The sequence below is a fragment of the Phocoena sinus genome, chromosome 20 (assembly GCF_008692025.1).
Source record: "Phocoena sinus isolate mPhoSin1 chromosome 20, mPhoSin1.pri, whole genome shotgun sequence".
NCBI lineage: Eukaryota > Metazoa > Chordata > Mammalia > Artiodactyla > Phocoenidae > Phocoena > Phocoena sinus.
In genome coordinates this window covers 25,258,625-25,283,038 of record NC_045782.1, presented here as the reverse complement: position 1 = coordinate 25,283,038, position 24,414 = coordinate 25,258,625, and the positions used below count along the sequence as shown (strand labels likewise).

The window sequence follows — 24,414 nt, the reverse complement described above, 5'->3', positions numbered from 1 at the left end:
CATACATTTCTTGTATGCCCCAGTGTGTGTCAGGTCTAAAGTGTGTCTAGGCTGCCTAAAGGACCAAGCCCCAGATGGCCTTCTGCTTGACACAGAAACTGTGTGGACCCTGACTTCCCCCCTATTTTTATATTCCATTGATCATTTCCAAGGGAAGGAAGGTAGAAGCCTGTGTTTACTCTGCTGATTTACCAGGGAGTCAATGAGTTCTCTTTTTATAAAAAACTTCCTATTGGATATCCAGCCAGATATTGTTTGTTTTATTTTTTTTCAGATATTGTTTTAATATGCATTTTTAAAAAATAGAACTGCTTCTTCCTGCTTTCATTACAGAATTTTGTTAATCTAGATGTCAATCAAATGAAGATTACACTTTAAACATGTAGTTATTTCAAATAAAGATGACACTAAAGCATTGCAATACTGACCATGTAAATATTGATGGAGATCAATATAAGGGCCTCCAGGGGTTCCAGTACTGATTGAAAATGCCTATTATGTCTACATACTGTTTCACTGAAGGTAATGTAACAGAGCAGATCTAAGTTTCCTTATAGTTAGCAATAAACAACTGAAAGATAAGCTGCTGATTCAGACATTTAACCGCAGTTTCCTGTGATGATTACGTTCTAACTCAAAATCAATAATAGCAATAAATGTTATATATTAAGAAAAGGTCTCATCTATCACATTTTCAAATGTATCGAAGTTAACCAAAGCTTTAGAAAATAATTATATAATACTTACCATAGAGAAAAAGTATTCTTTAAATTAATTACTATAGATAGTAATGTGGTACCAGCAGCAGTAACAGCCATTCATAGAACATCTTATACTTTAAGGTACTTTACATGTATCTCATTTAATCCTCCAATCCTGCCACTTCAGATATTATAATCTCTACCTTTTATATGAGGAAACAGGCCCAGAGGTTAAGTAATTTGCCTAATGAAGTTGGATGACCAATTGAGGTGCTCTCTGGGGGACCTCTAGGGAACATCAGAGATTCTGAGGCACATTGTTTACGTGGATTCAAAGTGCTGCTTGACTCTTGGCTGCCTATGTGATTCGTATACTTCTCCACTGCTAGAGGTATTCTTGTGAGAGATGGATGGCCATGTTTGCAATGCTGTAGAAAGCATTCGTGTTCCCTGTAATTTTATATCAGGGGTTCTTAAGTTGGGGTTCATAAACACTCTGAAAATGCATGAAAAAAATGTGCTTAATTGCATATTTCTGGGAAGAGGACTTTCACCAGATTTCCATGGAGTCCATGATCCAAAAATGGTTCAGAATTGTCCTCTAGATATTCCTTAGTGACTGGTTTTAACCTATAAGACCTAAGAAATCTTAATTTCATTTCTGAGGAAATTCCATAGTATAACATCCTGGAGTATACTTAAATTAACAAGAAAGTGGAGGCAATTACCCAAATGAAAATTTCAAATTGAAACTTGAAATAATCGGATAGCCATGGCAAAGGAAATGAGGTGGAGGCTGTGGCTGAATTATCTACCAGATGATCGCAATTTTCTCCTTTTCATTACAGATGGAAAAAGCTACTGCTTAAAGAGAAAGAAAAATGAGCTGAGCTTATCTGAATTATCACACTGAAAAAGATATGTCACATATAATTACAAAAGTGCTGGGAAATATGCAAACATTAGCAATTGTATTTCTAAATAGGAAGACAACTTAGAAACAATTTGCTAGTTTTAAGCAGCGGAGTGGGTATAATCTTATGACAGATAAAAAGTGAAGATGTAATTTTCCACTTTTCTTCCAAAGAAGTTCTGCTGAACTTCAAAAATTTTCTTTGAATAATCATGTTTGACAAATATAAAGGTTAATGCTAGCAAGGTAATTAAAATTAATGATTGCAATGTCCACTGGGCTATGTCTGTGCAGGTGTTTCCCTCCACTGTTCCCATCCTAGCTTAAAAATGTCTGATATATAAAATTCTGATCTTACACATAATACATTAGTAGTGGCTATTTTCATCCCTCCTAAAAAATAGGAGCAATGTGGCCTGTGGTGGTTACTGAGAACACGGAGGTTACTGAGAACACGGCTGACTCTGGGGGTGTCCAGTGGTTACTGAGAACACGGCTGTCTAAATAACTTCTAATTAGCATCAGAATGTAAAGACAAAAAGCAGCTATTACTGACATTCTACTTTTAAAAGTTAAAATATTGCTAATTTCAGACAGGAATATCTAAATTGAGACAGGAGTCTTACATAGACAAATACGTAAGGAGGTTACTGAGAACACGGCTGACTCTGGGAGTGTCCAGTGACAGATCATGCAGTCCCTTGAAAGAGGTATTCTCTCAGCTCTGAAGAGTAGGGAACTGGTTCAGCTGCTCTACAGCCCTTTAATTAGTTACCCTGCTGACTGCCCCAGGGTTTGTTCCTAGTTTTCCCTGCCTGTGATCTTGAGGGTTTTTCATGGTTCTACTTAACTCACTGTCTTTCACCTTTATTGTGTTCTGGGGTCTCTTGCACAGCTGGGCTGTATCTTCAATCTTATTCCATCTGTTGTATATTATTAAAAATTTCCTCAATGTTGAGTCCAACCTTCTAGGTTTCCAGTGCTATTGTGGATTTATTTTTATATTTATTCTTCCATTTCAAAGAGACTTTAGATGGAAGTAGAGGTAAAAAAAAAAAAAAAAGTCTTAATCAGCTATCTTCTGTTGGAAGCCATTTTGAGCACTTTAAATAAAGCAAGTATTCTCCCCCTACAATTGGTTGCATTAAGATTTTTATCTATAAGCTATCAATTTTACTGTAGGCAAACCAATGCATTTAACAAGATTAAACTATCAAACTTGAAATTTTCTCCTTTTGTTTTGCTAAATAAGTTATTTTTAAAAGCATGAAAAAAATGCAGAAAACTTACAATCCATATCAAGTATGGCTCGGACAGATTTAACAAGTTCCTTAGATTCAAGTGCCAGTGTTGCTGGGATGTTACGTCCACTCCTTCCCAGTGGTGTGAGGGACGTCTGGGAAGCTAACATAGCTCTTCTTTCACTATGGAAGCAATAAAATAAAGCTAAACTTATTATACAATGAATAATATCTATCTTTGCTAAGTCTGAATTCTTCTTAGTTATGAAATTGTACAAAAATTTTTGATTGGGAACATTGTATTCTTATAGCCATAATCGAAATAATTCCCACAAAATAATATTTCTGTTTTCAATTCTTTATTATATAATAAATAGGCATATTTAAAAAATTAGGTTTACCTTATACATAAGGAGGAATGGATAGAAGGATAGCTTCCTCCTAAATCATTTGTTTGGCTTATTTTGTGAGTGCTTGTGTCATGCTAACATGATTTGGCCTTTTATTTAGTTTTGTAAACACTTAAATTAAGCACTTAAACATAAATTTATTCAAGAGACATTTACTAGTACTTCTATTAATATTAAATATAAATTCAATATGTACATTTGCTCCTGAAATTCTCTCTTAAACTCTTCCATTTGCTATCCCTAAATCTAAAAAAGCCTAGAGCATTTATACCACTTTTAAAAAATGTGAAAGTCACCTGAAATGAATGCATTCTGATAAAATTAAAATGCAAGCTTTTACTTTTACCATTACGCTGAAACATTTACTTGAAAAGAGACAATTTTAGACTGATGACAAAGCCATCATTACTTATAATCCATCTTCCTAAGCATGATAGTATTAATTCACAAGGAGAAACTAAAGCATCAATTCTCAAATTCAAATACAGAGCCTTTATTCCGTGTAGAATACCAAGGCCAACATCCATTACAGATGATATAGTATATTAAAAAGACTGAGCCAAATTTTACTAGTGTTTAACTTTCCAAGATGTAGCAAAAAGTTGCTTAATGTTGCTTTTTTTTTTAAAAGTTGATGTATAGTTGATTTACAATGTTGTATTACTTTCAGGTGTACAGAAAAGTGATTCAGTTACATATATTAATGTTGCTTTTTAAAGTTACTTTTGTTCTGTGAACCAAGGGCAGGCTCTGGCTTTTAAATAGTCATTTTTAATACCAAAACTTTTGAATTATTATTCAAGGTCACAATGAAACCTTGGGTGGTGGGAGTTTGGGACATGTCTAACCCATACAAGCGTAATCTGACTGCTGAGTACTTTAAGATCATACTGAGAATAATCATCATGGTATTCACATAATTATTTTACATCATAAGCAGCATAGATAACAATAAAAACATCAGATTTCACCTGAAGAAATAAAGTATTACATTAAAATGAGTTTAAAGGTGTACTACCATATGTACTACCATGTACTACCATATTTTTCTAAATTCAAAAATGCTATGTGGAAACTTAAAATACAATGAATCATCTTCATTTATTGAACTGCTGTTTTCACAGAAAAGGGTGGAGTTTTCCTATGTTTCTGCAAGCATACGTTGCTAGAAGTAGAACTACATTGCTAGTGGTAGTCTTTATAAAAGGAAAAAATTGCTTTGACTATCTTAAGACTTTAAGAGATTTTAGTATTTTAGCACAAGTACCAGATGAAGAATGTAATCAGTGGCCATACTCTGCAGAAAGCACTTAAATTTTCTTACCTTAAATTTGACAAAGGAAGAGAATTATCACAAAACACTTCTTGAAGAGCCTAGAGACAAACAAGAGAGTGAAGGTGATAATGTAACTTTGATAGCTTTTTAAAATGTTTTCTCTTGCTTAAATAATATTTATAACCCCCTCCACCCATATGATTAAAAAGGTGTTCCTGTTATATAGGGGAAAAAATCAATTACATTAACATACAATTCTACTCAGAATTATAATACACAGAGAAACATTTCTTTATAGGGTAGTTATCAACTAATGTTTACATAGTATCAAAAGTTAAGAAAGTGTTCATTAAAACATAGTATATATTTGGGATCATATTACCCTGTCTCAATTATTTCTCTTAATCTGTATGTTAGCTGGTCTTTTCATTATCTAAGCAATTTAAAATCTGACTGTAAGTCACCATTGCTGTTTTGAGCCCAGAGAATGTTTCACTAGCCATCAAACACCATGACATTTACCTGTATGTCAGTTGTCTATACATTTCTTAAAAATGGACATAAAGTGATGTAACAGGAAAATTTACCTCTACAAAATGAAGAAGCTTTTCAGTGGATGCCTCAAAAGTTTTTCGAGCCATTTCTGATTTTCGCAATTGGCAGTCAAGTACTGTGATTCGCTTTCTTAACTCCTGAACACTTTCCTGGACAGAGATATCAAAAGGAACGTATTATACATTTCTTCAATTTTATACTAGTGGCTCCTATTTTCATTTTTTATTAACTAACATCCAACATTACTATATCATTTATTTTCTCTCTTCTTGTACATATCTTCTGGTTTTGGGGGGAACTTAACTAATTGCATATTTTTAAAAGTTAAACTGCACAGGAATGCTGCAAACTTTTTAAGATAAGCTATAAATAACTTTTATTTTAATAAAAGTTATATAATAATACATTTATTATATATAATGTTATATATAATACACTTTAATTAGTTTATATTATATTCTTATATTAAAATACATTTTAATTAGTTTATGGCATTTCTTGACAACATGGTTACCAGAGGCTGACAGAAACCCCTATTAGTGTGGCACAATCCAACATGCTGAAGATATACATAAATATATATATATATTTTTTTGCGGTACACGGGCCTCTCACTGTTGTGGCCTCTCCAGTTGCAGAGCACAGGCTCCGGATGCGCAGGCTCAGTGGCCATGGCTCACGGGCCCAGCCGCTCCACAGCATGTGGGATCTTCCTGGACCGGGGCATGAACCCGCATCCCCTGCATCGGCAGGCGGACTCTCAACCACTGCGCCACCAGGGAAGCCCTGTACATAAATATTTAATGTAATATGACCCAATGTAAAGCTGAGCTGACGGGGAAGTAAAAGAATTCCAGGAAAAGTGAAGGACTTTCATGAAGATAAGCAATAGCAATGCTGAGTGAACCCACTGAAGCTAGAGTACCCTGTAGCACAATTTGATCTCAGGGTATTTGCTGATCCTTGGAGGCCTATAGTTTGGGGTTTCATCAGGCACAAATGGCAAACAGGAGAACTTTAATGGGTGAATTAGGGAGAAACAAAACTTTTGATTTTGCCTCTGGTGAATGGTTAAAAAAGCGTCCCCCGAATAATTGCCAACCACAGTCCCCCAACTCATGCAGGTTCCAGGTCAGAATTTATATTACCTGTGTGGCCTGTACATTCATAAGCTGAAAATTTAGTTTAAATTGGTCCCTGGCTGGTAAAAGCAAACAAAAAATTTCTCTAGTGGGGTTATTTGCTAAACTCAGACATCAAAGAATGCCTACATTTAATGTATCAAAAGAACATGATCTCAGCAAATAAGCTACTCTGGATGAAAAGTCAGCTGAAGGAAACAAATTATAGGATCAAACCTATAGAGATAGCAGCTACTGAAGTGATCAGATACAGAATATAAAGTTATGTTTAATATGTTTTAAAAATTAAGAATTTAAAGCATAATAAAGAAACAAGAAACTATCAAAATAGATCCAGGTGACACAAAAAATAGATCTGAAAAGTAAAAATACAGGGAGGGTGGGAGGGAGACGCAGGAGGGAGGGGATATGGGGATATATGTATATGTATAGCTGATTCAGTTTGTTATACAGCAGCAACTAACACAACAATGTAAAGCAATTATACTCCAATAAAGATGTTAAAAAAAAAGCAGTAATAATTAGAAACTCAATTTATGCATTTACTATCCAATTAGATACAGATGAAAAGAGAATGGGTGAACTGGAAGGCAGAGGTAAAGAAACTTCTCATAATAGAGCATAAAAATAAAAATGGAAAATATGAAAAGAGAAAAAATAACTGGAAGAAGATCTAGCATATATCCAATCTGAATTACATAAGACAGACTAGAAATAATGAAAGAGGAATAGGTCAGGATAAAAGCTTAGGGTTTTTCAGAAATGGTGAAAGACACTGTTCCTCAGATCAGGAACCTCATTCCATGAATCTCAAGCAATATAAATAAAAATAAGTGAACACATGACTGATCATAGTCAAACTGCTGAACACTAAAGATAAAATCATCTAAAAAGAAACAACAGATAGCAAACAAACGACAGACTGACATCTGATATCACAACCATAGAATAAAAACACTGAAAGAAATTCAGTGCCAATTTAACAATCTAAATGTAGCAAAAATATATTTCAAGAACAAGAGTCAAAAAAGAAGTTTCCAGACAAACAAAAATAGAGTTTATTACCAATAGATCCTCACTATTTCTAAAAGATGAATTTCTAAAAGATGTACTTCAGGAAAAAAGAAAGTAATTCTAGCAAGGATGTCAAATGAAAGGAAGAATGTTGAACAAAGAAAATGATAAACATGGAGGTCTATCTAAATGAAGGTTGACTGCACAAAATAAACTGTAATAGTATCTAATTTATGATGTTAAAAGTCAAGAAAGATCTAAAATACTTAGTTAATAGAAATTAAGCAGAAAGGGATGATTGGATTTATGTTTTAAAGTCCTTACAATATTTAGAAGAAGTGGAAAGCCAGTGATTAGTTTTATAATTTAAGTTAAAATAGAATGTTAACATTTCTAATATAATCTTTAAAAATTAGAAACCAAGTGTCTAACTTCTAAACTAGCAGAGTAAACTAAATGAAATGGGAGTAGGGGAACACAGGAGAAGTCTGACCCAATCCAAAAAAGAAAGAAAAAAAGGGAGGCAAGAAATGACAAACAACTAGAAAACATGGGACAAATAAAATGCACAAAATAAAAGGGTAGAAATGAAGCCAAGTGCATTTGCGAATAAGAATGTAAATGGAAAGACCTTTCCAATTAAAGGTCAAAAATCAGTAAAATAGGGAAAAAAATCCAACTACCAGTTGTTTATCATAGACACAATTAAAATATAAGGACACTGAAAAGTTGAAAGTAAAAGGATGGAAAAAATGCATAGGTAAATACCAAAAGAAAGCTGGTATAACTATTTTAATATCAATCAAAAATAAGCATTAAGGGGGAAAGAAGATTGAAGAGTCACAACATTTTCGTAAAAGGATGATAACATAATTCTAAGCTTGTATGCAATTAAAAACGTTACTTCAAATATATACAGAAAATTTTAAAAAGTAATCACAAGGGAAATTTTAACCTATTCCCTGACAAAGAAATTAATATGACTAGAGAAGAATTGAACCCCACAATTAATGATCCTGATCTGGTGGACTATATAAAACAACACATCAAATGATTGCAGAATTCTTTTCAAGCTCTCTTTGAATATTTGTAAATATTGGTCATACAGTAAGCCGTGAAGCAACCATCAATGAATTTTGGAGTTATCTATAGACTAGATTCTCTGGCCACATGCAATTAACCTTTCTGTTCCTCAATGATGTTTATGAATCAAGACACAATCATAAATATGTAAATTTCCCCCAAATTATATATTTAATGCATTTTCAGTAAAAATGACAATCGTATTAATTTCTTTTGATGGAATTTATAATCTGAGTCTAAAATACATATAAAAGATCAAAGGGTTATATAGGCAACACACTTTTAAAGAAAAAGAACTAGACAGGTTGATCAGATCAAGATTTAGAGTAAAAGAGACTTTTGAATGAGCAGTGCTGGTATAGTTGGTCATTCACTTAGAATAAAAAAAGAAAGAATGAAATGAATCCCCACCTTATACAATGACATAAAACCATGACAGAAGGATCAAAGTTTTAAAACTTTTAGAGACAAATATAAAAATATCTTTGGGAATGGAAGGACTTCTGGAAAGACACATGAGAGAAAAGACTGAAAAGTTTGATTACTTGAAAATAACACCTGTTCATTTCACCAGAGGGTGAAAAGGTAAGCTATAAATTCCAGAGAGGATTTTTACAACATATATAAGATAGGTTAGTAACCAGAACATACAAACAATCACTACATGTGAATATTAAAAAGACAAATAACCCAATGGAAAATGGTTAAAAGATATGAAGAAGCATTTCACATAGAAACACAAATGCCTAATAAGTGCATAAATATTAGCTCAACTGACTATCTGGGACAAGGGGCAAAGCCCTGGATTATTGCATTTGGGGGTGTAAATAACCCCACCATGGCTGATTTCAAGCTAACAACATGATGTGCTGAACATGCAGTCAAGAAGAAATGCACACAGTCAGCTCTCATAAACTAGTACCAGCTGGTCCCAGCACATCAGTAGCTCAAAATCATTAGATAAATTCAAATTAAACCACAATGAGATACACTTATCACACCTAACAGTTTGATAAAAATTAAAAGTAAAAGAAAGTAAGCATCAGCAAGGATTTGGGGTAAACGGTAATTCTCATTCATTACTGTTGGGAGTAAAATTGGTTCAAACACTTTCAAAAACAATTAGGAATTGCCTAATGGTAATTAGTAAAGTTGATCATACAATCACCATTCAACCTAGCAATTCCACTCCAAGATATGAACCCAAGAGAACTGTTACACATGTGGAGCAGGATATATGTGCAAAATTGTTTTCAGCAACATTGTTCATAACAGAAGAAAACTGAAACGATTGGACTGTCCATCAAATACAGAATGGACAAATATACTTTAATATATCCACTCAATGGAGTGCAAAAAAGCAATGAAAAGACATGAACTAGCTATAAACTTCAAATAGATGAATCACAAAAACAAAATTTTGAGTGAAAAACCAAGTTGGAACAATAAAAGTAGTATATTTCTATTTACATAAAGTTGACAAACAGGCAAAATTAAACAACATATTGTTAAGAGATATATACATAGCTAGTAAAATTATCAAGAAATGTTTAACACTAAATCCAGGAAAGTGGTTTGTTTACTTATGAGGGTGAGGGAGGGGGATGCAATTGGAAAGGGATATTGTGGGTCTTCGAAGGTACTGGTTAAGTTTTATCTCTTAAGCTGAAGGTGAAAAAAAAAGGGAAATAAGTAAATATAGAGATAATATAAGGGAAAACTTGTAAGAAAAATAATATTGTTACAAAAAGAATATGCCTTAAAAATGAATATTGAATCTGAATCCTGTAATATCTTGGTCAGTGTCTCTTCAAGCAATCTCAAACAATTAAAAAAAAATTTCCTTCTATTTCTCCACTGGTATTGGGTTTGGAAAATGTTAAGATGCTCATGTATAACATCTCCTCTTTGGGGAAAAAAAAAAAAAGATTATCTTCAGAGACAGGTTAATGGTTTAGTTTAGGATTTTGTTAAGAGGAATGGCATGAGACACCATTATGCTAAAAAAGAGAAGAACTGAATTAATTATATTACTACACGACTTAGGACAAAATCGTTTCTCAGCTAGGAGCCGGAAGAAAGAATAGCAAATAACTTATGCTTTTAAAAAAATGAATAAATTCATGTGAACTCCTTGAATGTTATATTATTTAAGAAGTATTTTTAAAGACTTGATTATCCCTCCAAAAGTAAATCAAGTTATTATTAGAAAAAAGTACTTTTAGTGTTTTGAAAATTCCCCCAATATTTTCAGAATCATGTTAAAGTTACTCACATGAAATAAGCACATATCTCTGATTTCAGAATGTAAACACTGGGTCAAGAATAATAAATACATGTAATATTCCTAAGTATTTCTGCTGTCTCAAGTAATGTTTTCCCCTTGGCCTTGTGGTATTATCAAAGGGTGACAAGAAGGTCAACCTTCTTTTGGGATTGGTTTAAATGGACAGATGTGAGAAATATATTAGTGATTCTTAAGAGCTAACCGAAGAAAATTTCAGATTTTCTTCTGTATTTTGCTTTTCTAAAACTGGTTTCATTTCTACTTGGTATATTTAAAGTATTTAACTCTTTTATGTTTAAATAAATACACACAAATTTTTCAAATTTGTTTTATGTTCTCTTGAAAGATGACTGTGTTAGAGAGATATAAACACTATGGTTATAAATGAACTCTATGAAGTTATAAAATATCTATTTCAATTTATTTAATTTTCTACCTTACTTCAGTGAAATAAAAATGTCTGTTACAGTTTTTGAAGACCATTCAATGGTACAGTATGTTTTAAAAAATCACATAATGACAAAATTCACATTAAAAAAAGTTCACATTGCCTTCTGGAAAGCATTCAGTATTTCACTATTGAAATTGTAGTCTGCTAAATTCAAACTCAAGTTTCTTTCTATTAATTATCTTGGGCCTTGGGCAAAATATTCTTTAACTTTCACACTTCCTTGAGTGTTCTAATCAAAGAGCAAACCCCATCCCTAGACTCTCCTCCTCCCATCCCCACAGGACAAATTAGCAAGTTTAGGAAAAAGGAGGAAACCAATGTAATCAATCAAATGTTAAATAGTTCCAGGACTCAGTGCCTGAGCTGTACAATGTTGACCAATGACCTGAATAAATTTGGGCACATACTTTTGCATCCCAAAGCTATCTGGATAAATGGAGGCTCATAACCTTCACATTACCCCCATCATGACACATCATCCTATCACTGAATTATAGAAGACAAACACTGACCTAGTTTAGAAGTGCAGATGAAAAGAAAATGAAAACAGGATACATGACAACGGCAAGGAAACCATGGTAACTAGAAGAGAGAACTGTTTTGCTTACTTTATTTTGGTCAGAATAATCAGCAAGCTGAGCCTTCAGCTCTGTAATCTCGGCCTCTAACAGACGGATCACTTCTTCATAATCCATTTCCATTCCGTGTGCCTGTCTCTGTGCAGCTTCGGCAAGATGAAGCCGACTTCGCAGGGCTCTTGTTTCTTCGACCACAGCTTTGGCTTCCTAAAAATTTCAAAAAATAATGTCATTGAAAAAAAAACATGTAAAAACAATTCAGTGGTTTAAACAAAATATTTTCCTCCTTCCTGGAAGTTCTAATTCTAAAAGTGAATCAATTATACATATGTTTCTCACATCTCAATTTGAAAATTAATATTCACATTATTTTATTGTACAGAGTAGCTGCCTGACCTTACTTTTCCTTTCTTGATTTCTTAGAAAACTTTCAGTATGGAATCTCCAACTTCACACATCTAGCATAGAATTTTGAAAATAAGAGAAGCAAAAGAGAATTGAAAGTGGAAAATAGAAGATTAAGAATTAGCTGAAAAGATAAAAAGAGTAGGCTTCTACAAAAGTCAAGCAGGTGGTAGGCTCATGTTCTAGGAAGGCTCTTGCAGCTTCATCAGATACTGCTGAGAGATTTATAGTGTTGAGGGCTTCTCCGTGGTCCAAGTGCCAGGAGCCAAAGCTTATTCCTAGACATCAGTCTAACTGCTACTTCTCCATTTTGATTTAAGCCAAAAGGTAGAATTCAGTAGCAAAATATACAGCTATTTCTATGGGATGCAATGTTCACAATACATTTATTAACCACATGTTACATCTCAGGTAATTCATGCGTCTTCTCCCATTTAACATTTAGAACAACACTGAGGGAAAGGCATTATTAAAAACCATTTTATACATAATCAAACAGAGGCTCGGAGAGGTTACATATCCTATCCAAGGACACATACTAGTGCCAGAATTTAAACCCAGGTTTACCTGACTCCAACATTAATGTTCTTTTCACCATTTTATTCCACCGCTAGATGACAAACAAACACAAAAACAAAACAAAACTATATAATAGCTACATTCTCCACCTTAGGAAGAGGACGGTGTGGGCAAAACCACTTGCTCTCTCAAAAATCTGTGGTGTTGGGTCAATAACAGTCCCCCAGGACACCAATATAATTTAATATGGCACTTGTTATAATGTAAACCGCTTCTTTTTCTTCACTTGATGCAGAAATCTCTTTTCTCTGCAATGGAACTTTCTGCTACAATTGCCACGGCTAATATTCAACTGTGGCTATTTTAATTTTCTGGGAGCTATTATAGGATACTTGCTTTAGTTTGAGCCTAAGGGAGGGTTAGAAGTATTTTTACTATAGGACATATATATATATATATATTTTTTTTTTTTTGCGGTACGCGGGCCTCTCACTGTTGTGGCCTCTCCCGTTGCGGAGCACAGGCTCCGGACGCGCAGGCTCTGCGGCCGTGGCTCATGGGCCTAGCTGCTCCGCGGCATGTGGGATCTTCCCGGACCGGGGCATGAACCCGTGTCCCCTGCATCGGCAGGCGGACTCTCAACCACTGCGCCACCAGGGAAGCCCTAGGACATATTTTTAAGGGTCAATTTTTCATTCATACATTCAATAACTATTAAGTACTTATTATGTGCCAGTTTCTGTTTCAGGTACTGAGGACAGAGCACCTAACAAAATAGACAAAAAGTCCTCCTTTTGTCCCCCAGAATTTACAATCTATTGAAAGTTTGGGAAGATAGACAGCAAATTAGGGATAATCAATGAAGAGCTCATTGAGAAGACATATAAGTAGAGAACTGCAGGAAGGATGAAGCCATGAAAGTTTTCCAAGGAGGAACTTTCTGGGCAGAGAGAACAATTTGTGCAAAGGTCCTGAGACAGGATTGTGCCTTGCATCTTCAGAGAACAGCAAGGAAGCCAGTGTGGCAGAAGTAGACAGTAGTAGGGGACAGGAAGAAGGGAATAGTAGGAAATGAGGGCAAAGTGGTCACAGGTTTGGGCAGGGATGGTGTTGGCGTGGAGTTGCAGATCTCGAGAGGCTTTGGAGGCCACTGAGAGGACTTTAGTTTTACTCAGGGTGAGAGGGGAAGTGACTGGAGAGTTCTGAGCAGAGAAGTGGTATGATCTGACTTAAATTTTATGTGGGTTACTTTCACTGCTGTGTTGAGAGCAGACAACTCATCACAGGAGTAGGCAAGGGTGTAATAGGGAGAAGAGGAATGGGATAGGCAAGCTACAGTTACTTTAGCTTGGACAGGGTGACAGTGGTGGACATGGTGTGAAGTGGTGAGATTCTAAATGTAGTCGGAGGGCTTCCCTGGTGGTGCAGTGGTTAAGAATCCTCCTGCCAATGCAGGGGACTTGGGTTTGAGCTCTGGTCCGGGAAAATCCCACATGCCGCGGAACAGCTAAGCCCATGCGCCACAACTACAAGCCTGCGCTCTAGAGCCCGCAAGCCACAACTACTGAGCCCATGTGCCACAACTACTGAAGACCGTGTGCCTAGAGCCTGTGCTCTGCAACAAGAGAAGCCACCGCAATGAGAAGCCCACACACCACAACGAAGAGTAGCCCCTGCTCACCTCAACTAAAGAAAACCCGTGCACAGCAATGAAGACCCAATGCAGCCAAAACCACATAAATAAATTTATAAAAATAAAATAAATAAATGTAGTTTGAAAATAGAGCTAACAGGAGAGTTCTTCATCATTAACAACTTTTACTTAGCACTTACTGCATCCAGACAATCATGTTATGTGATAAAAAATACAAAGCGGGTAAAAGACACTTTCCCTTTTTTGGCTCAGCTTAGAACAGAAGGTATGACTTAGATAAGTGGAGGAAGAGAGTAGGACATGTTAGACAAACGAACAGTGTGAACAAAGGAAGAGGGAAAATTAGGAATCTGAATGTGGTACATTTGAGAAATGACTAACTTTGAAATAGATCAACTTTGACTGGAGTAGATGCTTCCTCTAGAGGCACAACGGATAAAAAAAGATTGGGGAGAGGGAGGGAAAGGGCTGGGCTCTGGTAGAAATGGCGTGATAGGCAAAGGTGCTTGGATCTGGGGAAGGCTTGAAACCTTCTGAGCAGAAATTGATATGAGAACACAGTGGTTTAGAAAGCTAGATCTGGCAGCAGCTGCAGGATGGAGACATGGCCAACCAACTGCCTATTGTACCCTTGACTCAAATAACTTTGCTTCCTTATTTTTAAAAGTAATTGTCTTGTAATAAAAGGTACTTTTAGAAAGAAATATCTAAGGAAATAAAAGGACATTTACCTAACTACCACATCAGTCAGTTCAGCCCAGGTGATCAAGGGTCACCAGTGTCAGCGCAGGATCAACTTCACATTAGACTGGGCATACAGGAGGTAACAGCTTAGTATGTGTTGACAGAGCTCTAGATGTTTTATATGGATCAACTCAGATAATCCACCTAATGCTGTGAGAGGTATGTCTATTATTATCCTCATTTAATAGATAGGAAACTGAAACGTTAGGGAGCTTGCTCAGAATCGCAAACTTAGTAAGTGGCTGAGCTGGGATTTGAACCCAGGCAGTATAGTTACAAAGTTCGAGCTCTTGGCTACCAACTACAGAAAATGTTAAAAAACCAAATCACTTGTAGATGACAATATCATCAGTGTCCAGCCCTGCATGAGCTTTTAGGATGTGGTCATTACAATAAACTCAAACACATTCGAGGCTGCTACACTGTTGCCCATTTTCCATTCACTCAGGCTAGGAAAAAAAATATTGCTACTGAAGAGAAAGGGAGGGACAGAGAATTCTCCATAGCTGCAATAAAGAATAACTAATTTGGTGATTTGTCTTCTTCACACTCGCTTCATGCAGTTTTTATTCCTCTATAAAAACAGCACTTTTATTTTTGTTCAAAGAATACTAGTTAATTAAAAGAAGAATCTGGATGGAATTTATATAGCCATTATAGTGCACTGATGGCAATATGGTGTGAAAGGCAGTTGGGTGGTAAAAGATGCAGAGGTTTTGATGCTGAATAAATTCATGCTATTTCTTTAGTAAATGTATAATTGTCAGGTTGGTAAATGTGACCCCTTAGCAAAGTTCTAGCCCAATTCCCACCGAACGGCTGTTTAAAAGATTAGTGCATTGAAATGACTACTCTTAGAGGAAGCAGTAAAGAGAAGATAGCAGCAGTGTGCCGTATTTAGCAATACAGGATCCCATAATCCATTTTTTTTCTTTTCCTCCTGGGCTGTCTTCTAATAACTGTAAAGCCTCCTATGTCAGTAACAATTGAGCCAGAATTTTCCCAGTACCTTACCATGAGCCTGAAATCCCATCAGGGTAAATGCGGCAGGCAGTTCACTGATTTACTTTGTATTAGGTACAGATTAATTCATTTTAGAAAGTTAGGAAATAAGAGAAACTAAGATGTAATAGTAAATAGAAAAATCAACATAAGCATTATGCTTTTTAATACTAAGCAGTACAAACAAATGCACTAGAAGGGAATCATGAATTATGAAGGCAGATCTCTGACTTAACTTTCTTTCAGTGACACTGAGGAAATGCCTTCAACTCACACTGTCTTATTGTAAAATCAGGATTTTCCACCTCACAATTTCACAATGAACCTTCAGGGAAGATCAGACCACATTCTTCTTTGAAAATATACTTCAAACAAATGAAAATCTTTGTAGGCTACAAATACTTTGAAGTTAGCTATGTGATTGTGTTGAAACAAAGGGCAGTATAAACTCAAAGGGGAGCATAAGCTCAAACAAAAGACAATATATTATCTGTTTTTCCACATATAGCACTTTTTCCCCCTTAAGGCATTAACATGATATTGAATTAAAAATATGGGTGTTTGATGAGATATACCTCAGAATCTTAGATATGTGATTTTTTTCATTTTCTGGCTCTGTAATTCTACAAGACTGTTCATTTGTACAATGGTCAATAACAACACCTACTTTATAAGATCAAAACAACTGTCACAATAGGGTTAAAGAAACCACTACAGTTCTTGGTACAGTTTTTTTCCTGTTCATCTTTACTGCTTTTGAAATATATTCATAATCACCAATGTGATTAGAGGGCTAGACTACATCAAATGATTGAAGACTTTCTTGAGGCACTGAAATAGTTGTTCGGAAATATAATGTGCACGTCTTTTTTAATGTTAGCAATAATTATGTAAAACCTTTCCTTCTCTAGTTGTGAGTTTTTAACGGCTCCCTAAAGTAGAAGGAAAAAGCACTAACTGCAGTTGCTCATTTGTAATTAGGTAGCACATCCACATCACTAAACTTAGAAGTTCTGTAATTTTTAAGCTAATCAGTAAATCTTTCAAAATGTCAATGGTTGACAGGAGAAAAAGGAGACTGCAAAGAGATATATGTTTTAGTGTAATGTAACTTATGCTACCAAGCCCAAAAGAATACTTCTCTTATCAGCTTCCTACATCCACTCATTGGAAAACCCTTCTTGGTCTTGGTCCCATTACAGCTTGTGAAAAAGATTAAGGGTTACTGCAGGAAGAGGGCTGTTGAAGGAAAGCGTTTAAAAGCAAGTTATATCTAGTTTCCTTAACTTATGTGTCAAATTTATTAAAATATGTTTCATATTCCTCTCAATGGATGATCACAAAGTAATTTGCTAGATGTTCACAAAATGAACCTACAACTCATCCCTTAACCACGATGCACTTGGAGGAGAAAATGAATTCACAGAACTTTATATATGTCTCTGATATGTGCTCTCTCCTTTCCCTTTCTTTATGCCTTCTCCGTGCATACATCCATCCCACTACTCCACCTCCATACCTAACCAGTTATTAAGCACCTGTGAATTCTTCATTGATGATGTATTTGTACCATTCCTTAATATCCATTCTTACCATCATGTTACTGTTCATGTCTTTAACACCTCGCACTTAGGTACTATGAAAATCACATAAGTAATCACTCTGCCTACTGTGTTCTTCACTATAATGTATTCTGCATACTTCTGAAGGATCAGTTTTCCTGAAATACTGCTTAGGTAACAAAACCTAAGGTAACTAGAGAAAATGTTGCTTAGGTAAGTACATGGTACATGATAAATACATCCTCAACCTCCATACTTCAATGTTCTCCACTATTTGTTCCAAATCAACCTTTCCAGTTTTAGCACATTTGACTCTCTTACAGGATTACCATATCCAAGTACATTCACTTACCAAATTTCACAGACTAAACTCTCCCACCTCCAAGATGCTTTTGAGCACATTATTCCTTCCACTAGGTGAATGCACTTTTCCTCTTTTTTCTTCATCCAGTTCTCATCTATCCTTTAAAATCTACTTCAGATTTTACCTCCTCTAATCTTTGCAAACCACGTAAGCTTACAATGATTTCCCCTCCTTTTATTCTTAATAATATCTTTTGTCTTTAATTAACCACATACTACCTAATATCTCCTACGGCTATGTTGAACTGTCATTAAAATAGTATTTTACTCCCAAACTTTCTAATGTCAAAAGGTCTTGATTGCCCAAACTAGAACACAAGCTGTCTGAGAGTAAAACCCTATCTGATATTAACAGGTGCTCCATTCAGCATAAATATGAGATATAACTGAGTGGACAAACAGTGAAAATGACTATTTTGTTTTTCATATATAATAATTGCCTTAGAGAACTTTGTTAGGTAAGAAGTTTTCACAGGAAGGTTTCAATTTTATGGGAATATTTGAGAAATGTATTTCATTTAAATAATTACAGTAAGAACCATAAGCCATGCTATGAAAAATACCACATAATGAAAAGCAAATCATTTCATTACACTCTCTTTATATATAAACAAAATCCTTTTATAGTATTTATCAAGTAAATGAGATTACATCTAAACCATGTGGAATGATGACTACCAAGGTCAAAAAAGGACAGATAGCTACACTTTATTTGTGTTTGACAATTTTATTTCTTGCTTTTTCATTAAATAGATTTAAAAATTTAAAGATTTAAAAATTATGCATGCTAGTTTATATTTCTCTAAAATTTACAATTTTCCACCATAAGTTTATATAATAAATACATGCTCCCAAGGACTATATAATCTTGAAAGTCCATTCCAATCCCACCCATATCCCTGATTCTGTGATTTGTATGGTGACACTCCTTTGTAAAGTAAAAATGATAGATATGTGTCAATCCAAGAAACAAAGATTTTCTTTACTTTGTATGAAAAAGCAAAATCCTAACTTTGCAAAGGAAGACTTGGTTAAGCTTTCTGGAGGAAAAGCAGGTCAATCAAATTATAATTAGCTCTAATTAACCCTCCCAAGAGCTGTCAACTTCTTTACCTGCAGCTGCCTCATCCTCCAAAAGGTGCAAAATTGAATTCTGCCTCTGAACATCAAAGAAAATCAAAGAAACAATGTTCAATCTCTGTTTATAAACAGAAATCCCTAATCAAAGACAGACACAAGTACATCTACCTAATACATTTTACCATGTGAACTTTGTTCAAAATATAAATTAGTTAAAACTCTGTTTTGACAATACATTTAACCCTGAACACATATTTTCCGGTTTAGTGATGGTTGACATAAAAGAAAAAACTATTTTCCTACTTCTCCAGTTCTGGTTACAAATGTACCAAAAGAGAACATTTACAGTGTTAGAAATTCCTTTCATAATCAGAATTTATATCCTGTTCATTGAAACCTAGTACCGCTCAAAGGCTACTTTTGTAGCTATCAAATATTTAGAATTCATCTGAAGTTTGGAGTTTAAAAACAGAAATTTAGTCCTTCTAAATTAATTTTTAGAGAATTCAGTTAGAAAAAAAATTTTATCAAATTTTGTTTGTTTTGATGGCACTTGACCAAGAGTTCCAAATTTGAATCTAGATATAATAAGATCTAAATAATAAATAAGATTCTTAAATTGATTTGGAAGAAAAAAAATCAGTGAGAACTGGTAAGCAAATTCTGAAAAACAACAATAAGAAGGAAAAAAAGAAAGAAAGAAAGAAAACAAATAACGTGGGACATGGCCCAAGAATTTAAGGCATATATAAACTACAAAGCTGGTGCTAGCCAAAGAAGAGTTAGATAAAACATTCATTCGCCCAATATTTATTGACAAAGCAACTGGAAAGATTAGATAGCCTAAACAGACCCCTAGATTATATGAGAATTTAATTTATGGTAATGGAGATACCACATAACAATGAGTGGTTGTGACAACAAACTATTTGGAAAAAAAGTGTAAAGTGTAGACACTCATCTCATACCATATACCAAACAGAGTAATTTCTTAGGTGGGCTAAACAAAAACAGAGATGGGAGGAAAACCAGGTAAATATGTATCTGAAATTGCTAGAAATGAAATTTTTTAAAGTTAAAAAAAGGGGGGGGGAGAAATCACGAAGAAAAAGATAGATTTGACAATACAAAAACACCTGTGTTTAAAAACTTTTAAAAAATTAGAAAGACAATTTGTATATAGGGGAAAATATTTGCAACAGACTTGGTAGATATAGGGTCAATAACTACAATGTAAAGAGATCTTATAAAATGATGTGGGGAAAGTGGGAAAACAGTTATTAAGAATAGAAGTGAAGAAGAAAAAGCAAGAGTGGGAAGGGGATACAAATGACATAAGGGGCATATATGGTCAGAAGTGGCAGAATGTCATGAGCAATCATATCAGGAAATCAGCTGCCTTGAATATGAAGAATTGTGATGGAAGTCACAATTTTATTTGAAACCCATGGTCATAGACAATCTTTGCTATCTAATGCGGATGACAATGAATCAAAGTACGTACAATATTTTCAGATAGGGTGATTTATTTATGTAAGGTTAGGTAGGACCAGAGAAGTCTTATTTTTAGTTCTAAAGTAGTTTGTGAATAAATCATTTAACACAACGTCATGAGTCACACAGCAAAGTAAGAGTACTGAAAGTGTTTCTCACAGGTTAAACTGCCAAGACAGGAGTTTTATAGTATCAACTGCCTTATCACTACTTCCTCCTTGGGTAAAATTTACTAGTTTGTCAGCCAAGTTAATATATATTGCTCTTACATTAAGAAACATAAAATGTTTGGCATCTGCATAGATGTTTAAAATATACCCTGGAAAGGTGCTCTCTTAGCAACTGACTTATGGAATTTTACAGATTTATATTTGCTTGTTTTGGGTTAAATAAGGAAAATTATAGGGAGTAATGCCTACTTTGGTATACAATCATGTCTCTGACAACTCACCACCGATAGGGCACCTATTCTGAAGTGCTTTCTAGGAAGTGATGGTTTTCCTATTTTTCGTTTTTCTTACTAGATTGAGAGCTCCTTGTAAAAAGTATATCTAGCTTTCACAGTGCATTCACACAAAACGAGCATTAAATAAAAGAAGCTGAAACATCTCCCTTGCCAAGTTGTCCTTATAAGTTACCACAGGCATGTGTGAAACAACTGATGAAAGAATGCTGAATGTGGTCCCTGAACAGCCAGAAAATAAGTGGCTCACAGTATGGAAACCAGAACCCTAACATCAGTTCTAACTAAGACGACTGATATAGAATATACTGTAATCAAATTGAACTGAAAGGTTTCTATGAAGAATAAGATCACTTTCCTCCCAAACTTCTCTAACATGGAAAATTCTGTGAGTCTAGTTAATCTAACACAATTAAAACAGTTCTATAGTATCAATAGGGTAATAAAATTTCTCTCAGAATTCTTAAAATGGAAAGAACTTTTCTACATTAAAAAGAAACAACTATTTGGAAATGGGTATCTGAAATAGACATCTTTGTTTGCCAAAGGTAGGTTAGAATGCTACATTCACCTCCAGTGAATCACTAGATAATGGCTGCTGTCTGCAAATAGGAATGCCAACTGGGCTGTCTTCGTGTTCCTTTTCCAAGCAAGTTGTCTTTAACTAAGGCAGTTACTTGGGCAAAGTTTAACATTGGAGAATACACGGGTCATTTCTTTGATTCTCATAAAGGGAATTAAAGTTGAAAAATAAATCCAACCAAGTTTGTTTAACAAGTTTCTCCACTCAGATTGCTATCATTGTAGGAGCTTTATAATCTTTTTTCTCAAAGAGGGTGCTTGTTTGTTTGTTTTATTTGCTTTTTAAAAATCATTTTAAGATCATTGTAGACTACACATGGTTGTAAGAAATAATACAGAGAGGTTTCCTGTACTCTTCACTCAGTCTCCTCCAATGGTTATATCTTTCGTTAGTATAGTAGAATATCACAACCAGGAAATTTCATTGATATGATCTACCAAGCTTAATCAGGTTTCACCAGTTTTATAAGCACTCAGCAATAAAAAGGAACAACATAAATACACAAAACAACCTGGATGGATTCCAGGGGAAGGATGTTGAATGAAAAAAGCCAATCCCCAAAAGTGACATATTGTATGATAACACTTAAATAACATGCTTGGAAAGACAAAATTATAGATACAGAGAACAGATAAGTGGTTGCTAGATGTTAAGAGATGGGGCATGGAAGGAGGTGGCTGAGACTATAACAGAGTAGCAGGAGGGATCCTTGCAGAGGGTTTTTAATAGAAAATACAGGTTGACATTCTGAGGTTACAAGTGACCATCTGAAATGGGAACACAGGAACATTTTACTACAGTCTCCTTTCAGAACAGAAAAAAACCTGACAAATACATGTATTTTTCTTTTTTTTTTCCTCTAAAGATGAGTTTGGCATCTTGGAATATCTACTAGTTCCATACAGAACTATTGTAAAAAGTTCAGATCACTAAAGAAGAAGGAAAGTGGTGTAAGAACTCCTATCAATTCTAAAAATTAGAGGCTTTACTGTTTCTTTAATAAATGCACAAAATTAACAAATCTCTTCAAGTGTGAAAATGTGAATATTCTTTAGTAATCACATATTATTCTTCTTTTTGGAGATGTATTTAATCTGTTTTTAAAGTTTCCATTGTTGCTTAATCCATAAACCAAAATAGTGCACATGCCAGCTGTTCCAGCTGTATCTAAGTTCATGCTCAACTGTCCACAGAGAATCCTGTGCTGATCTGACCTCGTTTCAGCCTCGGGACTTCACGCCCTCCTCAGGCGTTCAACCCAACCTTTACACAGGTGAGGCCAACTACAACTGGGCTTATCTGAACTTGGAGAAATTTCCCGTGTTTCTTTAGGGCAGAGACTGGTTTAGACAAGCTAAATATTTTGGCTTTGGACTGTTCACCAATTCATTGCTGCCTTAGGTCATAACACTATGCTGAAAGAAACTTTAAAAACAACTTGTATGAGAGTAGGCTTTAGAAAGCTGTTGATCAAAGGAAGTTGCTAGAAAAATGGCCCATGCCTGTTAAAAGTTGTTAGAACTTGAAGAAAAAATAACAAGCAGTATATATAATTTCATGGGAAACTGTGCTCATGATTTTAAACAGTTAGGTTGGATTATTCTGTAAGGCATGAAAACTCGTCAAAAATACTTAGATTTTAGAGAATAGTACCACCAATTCTTTACAAAACAGTGAGTAAAGTATTATGGTCACAACCAGGCCATCCCTGGTTGAAAAAAATACAAATGTACCTGATCCTTCTAGTGGAAAAGGATCCCTTCACAGCTTGTTCTTTCATTCTTTTAATTTCTTCCTTCCCTTGCTCTCCCTTCCTTTTCCCCATTCTTCCTGTCTCCCTCTCTTTAGTTCTTCATTGCTTTCTTTTTGGGTCATTACACTAAATAAAGGTAAATTAATTTCCATAATTTAAAATAGCTATTGTACCTTCAAAAGGAGAGATTATTCTGCTTTTAGGATCAGGTCTCACAATAATTAAATTAAAAGTTTTAAATGAACAAAGGATATCAAATTGTGCTCTCCTCTCCTTTGGAAGCAACTGGAAACAGCACTGTAAAATAAATTGAAAGTCAATCAAATGGTGTTTTGATAATTAGGTTACTTATGTATTTAAAGGATTTATATGGCATAATTATTAGTACTGTACTGATTTCATATCAAGATCTTCAAAAGGATACTAAAAAAGGGGAAAGAAATTTTGCCAAATTTCATACGACTCAAATTACTGGTTTTTAAAAGTTTTTAAGAGAAGAGCTAATCACAATTACTTTGTAATTTTTATTTTTTTTTACATCTTTATTGGAGTATAATGGCTTTACAACGTTATGTTAGTTTCTTCTATACAACAAAGTGAATCAGCTATGTGTATACATATATCCCCATATCCCCTCCCTCTTGAACCTCCCTCCCACCCTCCCTATCCCACCCCTCTAGGTCGTCACAAAGCACCGAGCTGATCTCCCTGTGCTATGCAGCAGCTTCCTACTAGCCATACATTTTACACTTGGTAGTGTATATATGTCAGTGCTACTCTCTCACTTCGTCCCAGCTTCCTCCCTACCCCTGTGCCCTCAAGTCCGTTCTCTACATCTGTGTCTTTATTCCTGCCCTGCAACTAGATTCACCAGTACCGTTTTTTTAGATTCCATATATATGTGCTAGCATACAGCATTTGTTTTTCTCTTTCTGGCTTCACTCTGTATGACAGACTCTAGGTCCATTCACCTCATTACATGTATTTGTAATTTTTAAAGACTTGCTAATTATGAAAAAAGAAATTAATCCTTGGAAAAATGGAGAAGTAGTATTTTCACTAAAGCATAGAAACTCTTTCATTAACAATAAGTCTGAAATCCCCTTAAACCGAATAATAACATTCTACATGAATAAGAGAA

General features: G+C 34.8%; 1 protein-coding gene across 4 annotated transcripts in view; it reads right to left on the bottom strand.

Annotated features, from left to right (window-relative positions):
• The window catches only part of STXBP4 (syntaxin binding protein 4), a 182,059-nt gene that overhangs the window by 60,593 nt on the left and 97,052 nt on the right, over positions 1-24,414 (bottom strand). For 3 of the 4 annotated variants that reach the window (XM_032616290.1, XM_032616288.1, XM_032616289.1), the window contains 4 exons: positions 11,682-11,858; positions 5,129-5,245; positions 4,590-4,639; positions 2,905-3,038 (listed from right to left, as the gene is read on the bottom strand). In XM_032616290.1, the coding sequence (XP_032472181.1) occupies positions 2,905-3,038; positions 4,590-4,639; positions 5,129-5,245; positions 11,682-11,858 (478 nt within the window). Of the gene's footprint in view, positions 1-240; positions 1,563-2,904; positions 3,039-4,589; positions 4,640-5,128; positions 5,246-11,681; positions 11,859-24,414 lie in introns of those variants that run through there. The other variant, XM_032616291.1, reaches the window with a different exon arrangement.